This window comes from Oncorhynchus kisutch, linkage group LG3 (genome assembly GCF_002021735.2).
Source record: "Oncorhynchus kisutch isolate 150728-3 linkage group LG3, Okis_V2, whole genome shotgun sequence".
NCBI lineage: Eukaryota > Metazoa > Chordata > Actinopteri > Salmoniformes > Salmonidae > Oncorhynchus > Oncorhynchus kisutch.
The window spans coordinates 55,330,432-55,337,307 of NC_034176.2; the positions used below are offsets into that span (position 1 = coordinate 55,330,432).

Sequence of the window (6,876 nt, forward strand, 5' to 3'; positions counted from 1 at the left end):
CATTGATGACTGCTTTCAGCTCATCTGCAATGTAGAGACCGTTGTGTCTGTTGATCCTTGTGTCTGTGCTCTTGTAGAATACTGGTTGAAGAGTGGAGAAGTAGTTAATTATTCCTTGCCCACGAACAATCGACCACCCATCAGAGATGATTGCAATACAGTCTACTTTCTCTATGATTTGCTTGACCTTCACTTGAACTCTGTGGAACACTGCATCCAGCAAATGAGTAGATAAAGCATGTCTGGTTGAAGGGGTGTATGCTGGGCGAAGAACATTCAGAAATCTCTTCCAATACACATTGCCTGTGAAAATCAGAGGTGAACCAGTTGCAGACACAGCTCGAGCAAGACATTCATCAGCATTTCTCTGACTATGTTCCTCCATTGAGGCAAAAAAACTTCTGATTCCAGGAGGACCATGAACTGTTGCTTTCGATAAGGTGTCCGGTTCATTATTTTCACCTCGAATAGAAGTAGAGGGACTTTTGTCAGAGGTTGCTTGTTGTGAGCACTGAGGGAACTTTATGCACTTGGCCAGATGATTCTTTATTCCATTCTTCACATATGATTTGGCACTGTATTTACAAATGTACATAGCTTTTCCTTCTACATTAGCTGCAGTAAAATGTCTCCACACATCAGATAGTGCCCCTGGCAATTTCCTGTAAAGATTTGAAAGAAAATGAGTAAAAAAAACTCAAATACAATTCCATATACAGATAAATAGTTAAGCAGTTAGATTAAACAAATCCTTTGTAAGATACATGTTTTAAAATTAAACATGTATGGAAACAGGTGAATTAACACTCAGTTAGCAGGCTCAAGCTAGCTAAAACCCACATAGTAGCAAAAACTAACTAGCAGAAATTGTTAACAAGTTAGAAATGATTTAAACACATTTGGCTGTAGGCTACTATTTACTAGTTAACAAAAAATAATGTATGTCGTATGAAATATATTCACCCTACCCAGTTGTTGTAATCAAAACTTACCAGAAAGCATGTAATCCTTGGCTCAGACAGTGTAGCAGTGTGGGCTCAATAGCATCTCATTAGTGTGCAAGATCTTGAGATTCAGCTGCACAGAATGGAAGATGTGATGGAAGAATACACTGTGCATACAGAGGGTTGCAATTCCATTAAATTGGGGATAGTTTAACCAAAATATGCCACAAGACCTAGAATTTTCTTATGTGTATCCCACAAAAAGGTTAACTGTTATAAGCTAGCATTTTGATGAATTTAAGCAAAAATTACCCAAATTCCAGGGCTTAACTTCCCATGGAAAATTTACAGAAATTTACCGGAAAGTTTCCCGACCCTTTGCAACCCTAGTCGCGATTACAGCATCGAGTCTTCTTGGTTATGACACTACAACTTTGGCACACCTGTATTTGGGGAGTTTCTCCCATTCTTTTTTGCAGATTCTCTCAAGTTCTATCAGGATGGATGGGGAGCATAGTGGTTAGGGCGTTGGACTAGTAACCGGAAGGTTGCAAGTTCAAATCCCCAAGCTGACAAGGTACAAATCTGTCCTTCTGCCCCTGAACAGGCAGTTAACCCACTGTTCCTAGGCCGTCATTGAAAATAAGAATTTGTTCTTAACTGACTTGCCTAGTTAAATAAAGGTAAAATACATTTTTTATTTTTTATTTTATCCTGTCTCGGAGCTCTACGGACAATTCCTTCGACCTCATGGCTTGGTTTTTGCTCTGACACGCACTGTGAACTGTGGGACCTTATATAAACAAGTGTGTGCCTTTCCAAATCATGTCCAAACAATTGAATTTACCACAGGTGGACTCCAATCAAGTTGTAGAAACAGCAAGGATGATCAATGGAAAGAGGATGCACCTGAGCTCAATTTCGAGTCTCATAGCAAACAGTTCAAATACTTACGTAAATAAGGTATCTGTTTTTTTGTTTTGTTTTTAATTTGCAAAAAATATAAAAAAGCTGTTTTTGCTTTGTCATTATGGGGGTATTGTGTGTAGATTGCTGAGGATTTGTATTTGATCCATTTTAGACTAAGGCTGTAATGTAACAAAATGTGGACAAAGTCAAGGGGTCTGACTACTTTCTGAAGGCACTGTAGGTCCTGGATGGCAGGAAGCTTGGCCCCAGTGATGTACTGAGCCGTACGCACTACCCTCTGTAGTTTCTTAGTTGTATGCCGAGCAGTTGCCATATCAGGCGGGGATGCAACTGGTCAGGATGCTCTCGATGGTGCAGCTGTAGAACTTTTTGAGGATCTGGGGACCCATGCTAAATTTTTTCAGTCTCCTGAGGTGTTGTTGTGCCCCCTTCACGACTGCATTGGTGTGTTTGGACGGTGATGTGGACACCAAGGAACTTGAAACTCTCGACCCACTCCACTACATCCCCATCGATGTGAATGGGAGCGTGTTTGGTCCTCCTTTTCCTGTAGTCCACAATCAGCTCTTTTGTCTTGCTCACATTGAGGGAGAGGTTGTCCTGGCACCACACTGCCATATCTCTGACCTCCCTATAGGCTGTTTCATCTTTGTCTGTGATCAGGCGTTGTCTACGACTGTTGTGTCGTCAGCAAACTTAATGATGGTGTTGGAGTCGTGCTTGGCTACACAGTCGTGGGTGAACAGGGAGTACAGGAGGGGACTAAGAACTCACCCCTGAGGGGCCCTTGTGTCGAAGATCAGCGTGGTAGATGTGTTGTTGCCTACCCTTACCACCTATGGGCGCCCAGTCCAGGATCCAGTTGCAGAGGGCGGTGTTTAGTCCCAGGGTCCTTAGCTTAGTGATGACCTTTGTGGGCATTATAGTGTTGAACGCAAACAATGTGATGAAGGTACAAACAATTTAATGTAGCCTGCATAAATAGTAGCCTACATGAACTCCACAATATTTTTTAAATGTCGTGCAGTTCCATTGGTGATGGTAAGTTAGCCCAGGATGTTCAACAATTAACTTTATCAGATACTTTAAATCATATGACAAACAAGTTGTCTGTGCTCTGTTTAAAACATGTATCCTTCCTATAACAGGATACTGGCCTGCATCTGAAGTACATGCATTGGAATCTTTCAAGGTGTAGAAACAGCAAGAGATTTTTATTCTGTTTCCATGATCATAAATACAGAGGGATCATAAATACCAGCATAATAAACAATAAAGTACATACTGTTTCTAATAAATCAACTAGAGCAATGCCAAGAGTAAATCTTTGAACATTGTGTTCTCACTGGCCTAATTGCTCATATCGCTATTGCACGCACAGCCCTTGACTTCTGTCAGGCTACCACCAGGGTTGGGATAAATTCCATTTTAACTCAGTCATTTCAGGAAATGAAAAAAAAGAAATGTATTGAGTTGGAAATCAACTGCATTATTACACATCAAGCCACGAATCAGGGTTTTTCAAATCTTGTCAATCAAGATGTGACATTTAGATGTCTACACGTAGCCTACTTTATGTAACACATTGAGCGTTACATATCTACTTTTTATTGTGTCACCATAAGTCTAGAGCAGTGCTTCCCCAAAAAATTATACGCAAATAAAATGTTTTTAAGGAACTCAGTCCGACTTTAAACTTACTCTTGAAAGTTGTAACAGTAGAATTCACAAGGTGCAATTTTGAAATTGGGTAGTGCATCATCAGTTCCTTTTGTCATGTTAGTCATTGCATACCTTAGAGCTATTTATAACTTGTCAGAAATATACAGATCAACTAGCCCAAGCCAACTAACGTTTTTATTTCGTTTTTTTAGCACAGATTCTGTTGTAATTTTTGGTCACTCAAATAATATCAAATGTATAGAATTGCAAGAATATTTGCTTTAGTAATGATAAATTCTTTCCACCAACAAGAAGGATATGAACAATGTCATGAAGAGTGCTATTTTAGTTGTCAGTATTTATTATGATTTAAATGGCAAAGCAGAATAAAAATATCCAAATATGAGTTAAACTCCCAGCAGAGCCCCAAGTCCAATGGGTATATCCTCTGATGTGTTGATGTTAATGCGTTGATGTTCTCAGTATCCATAGCCAGAATGATTTTGCAGTGCATGGTGATCAAACAGGTTTCCTGTTATATTCATCAGAGATGTACGAGGGTGAAGTCTGTGAATCCACAAAATAGCACATGACAGTATTCATACCTTGGATTTTGTTCAGATACCTGCAGACACAGACACAAAAGTGAGCAGTTCAGTCATCTGCACCCAATACAGCTAGCCTTCAACATATTCTCATAGTATTCAGTACATATTCTTACCTGTTTGTTGATTGATGTCCATTTTCTGTTTTAGAAAGATTTGCACAAATATTAAAAAATAGATGGTTTCATCATACAACAATATCAATTTAGGTCATACAAGAGATGAACCTGTAAAGAGGCTAACTACCAATTGACCTAGAAAGCTGTGCAAATCATTGGTTTCACCAGCTGTAGTTCAGTCTTGTCTATAATAACGAGTTGTCCCAACACCTGAGTAGAACTTCAAACACAAAATCTTTAATTAATAACGGAACACACAAAACCTTTTAGGAATGTTGCCACAGACATCAGTATTTGAAGTCCATGAGTGCTGCCTGCAGTCTTAAGTATTTATCATACTTGTTGCCATATATATAATTTTTTAAAGAAAAACAATATATATTGCAGATATTGAAACATATTAGCCCAAAATAAAGAATACAATTAAGCTCTTCCGTCACATAGATATTGACACACACAGCATTTATTCCAATAACATGCTCTGAACATTTCCCCAAATTATATTGCATTCACAAAATGGCAAAGGGATATACAAATAATAAGTCACAACCTTATATGTTTAACAAAGTCAAGAATTGTTCAAAGTATTATTTAAAGCTCCTGTTAATTGGCCTTACTGTAAAAAGAAAAATGCAAATTGTGATGCATTGTAAACATTTCAATATTTTCCTGAAAAATTCACTCAATTGAAGGCAAGATTTATGAGAGAAATATGCTGCCAAGTAGATTCTGTTGGCCTATGTCACATACTGTATAAATAACACCTGTTGCAACTGTTAGACAACGTCACCGCTATGAATGAATAGTCATCTTTGAAATCTCCATCAGAGCAAGGCATCGACAATTATCAATTGCAAAGGCATTTTAACGCAACGCCATATTGCAAATGCCCAGATAATGTTGCCACAAGTAAACCTATCTACACAAAATGAACTGACAACATTGTCAATTGATTACATTTTACTAGGTCTATTGTATTTTTTGAATAAATAAAACACTGGTATCATATCTGTCTCTGCATGTTTTATCTCTACGTTAATATAAATATGCAATGAAATTCGACATGCCAATATTATTTTCCTCATAGTCTACTTTTACAACTAGGTTTAACCGATTTACCCAAGTTTAACCTTCATGTATTCATTTTTCAGTCGGCCTAATCTGGTCCCGTGACTTCGAATTATGAGAGAGAGAAGCTCGTGTTTATCCTTCAACCCCACAGATATGTCCAGTGTTCCCTTTAGCACGTCCCTTGTGTGGACAACCATGTTCAGAAAGTCGTCGTTTATGCGGTGCTCCTCCTTCAGCTCGTTTTGCTGACTCTGTTTGAATTTCACCTCCAGTTCTAACAGAGCCTTTTCAGAGTTTGTAAAAGCCTCGCCAATCTGAGTCGTCTCCCTTCTCAAATATTTTCCATAGCTGTCCTCTCCGTCCAAATCAAAATAAATACTTTTCCCGATCCCCTCCAGCATTCTGGCCGCGTCTTCGATGTGTCTCTTGATGATCGTGAAATCGTCTCGGATGACCGAATCTTGGTCCTCGTCAAGAACGCATTTTCGGTCGTCTGTCATTTTAAAAAGCATTTGACATTTTTCCGGATCATCGTTATTCTCATAGTCGCCGTCTGGCACAAAGTAGTGATGGAACGTGCCGTTAGACATCTCGGGATACAGAGGTCCATTAAAAAACGCATCGCAGAGCGGCAATGAAAACATCCCAATAGCGAGTAAGTGGAGAAAAGCCATCCTATCCACTTCTGGCAATACGTGAGAAATAGAAGAGGCTTTCCTTTATAGCGCAAGAATTTTTTTATTTAATTCCCTCACCAATCACAACATTTCCAAACGTGCAGTGCATGTGGTATCCAAGAGTTAAAAGACCGAAAGTAGCTAGGTGATATTTGTAAGTCTTCTTTAAGGTCGCTCCTCGTGTAGCCTATGCAGCAAGTGTTGCCAACTATTTTTCAAGGAAAGTAGCTGTTGGTTCAGCCACAAACAGTCAGGTGAAAGTTTGGAATACTTTCCCTAAACTTTACAAAGAGAAACCCCAAAGACGTCACGCAGGAGTAATATACCAAACGCATCCAACTGAAATAAATGTGAGAGTGCCCGACGTAGGTTTGTGCCTCAATTTCAAGCTCAACATCTGGATTTCTCAAGCACCGCGCTTGGTTTTGACTGATGATAGCCTACCCCCTCTCAACTCTCAAATTACATCCCCGCTCCGTCACTTAAAAGGAAGCGCAGTCTCATTTGACTGCAGGCCCGGTCCTGGCCTATATGCCGATAAATAGAATACAGTCTCGGCCCACAATACACATTAAAGTTTAATGAACGCATATCCATGTGGTAGCCTACTTTTGTAAAACAGGCAGTTATACATTGGCTTTATAGTTGTGATACCTGACAGACTCGAGACTAATTATACTGAACAAAAATGAAATGCAACATGCAACAATTTCAAAGATTTTACTGAGTTACAGTTTATAGAAGGAAATCAGTCATTTGATAAATTCATTAGGCCCTTTCACATTACTGGGCAGGGGCACCGAATCAGAATCAGTTTGTCCCTACAAAGGGATTTAATTACAGGCAGAAATACTATTCAACAAACCCC

General features: G+C 39.2%; 1 protein-coding gene across 1 annotated transcript; it reads right to left on the reverse strand.

Annotated features, from left to right (window-relative positions):
- Nucleotides 1-4,475: 4,475 nt before the first annotated feature.
- Nucleotides 4,476-6,421, reverse strand: LOC109885105 (fin bud initiation factor-like). Its single transcript, XM_020476962.2, has one exon. The coding sequence runs from the start codon at nucleotides 6,003-6,005 to the stop codon at nucleotides 5,376-5,378; it is 630 nt and encodes a 209-aa protein (XP_020332551.1). The 5' UTR covers nucleotides 6,006-6,421; the 3' UTR covers nucleotides 4,476-5,375.
- Between the last annotated feature and the right edge of the window lie 455 nt (nucleotides 6,422-6,876).

What these genes read in the sequence shown, in the direction of transcription:
- LOC109885105 (XM_020476962.2), bottom strand. Translation starts at nt 6,005, where the DNA reads ATGGCTTTTCTCCACTTACTCGCTATTGGGATGTTTTCATTGCCGCTC.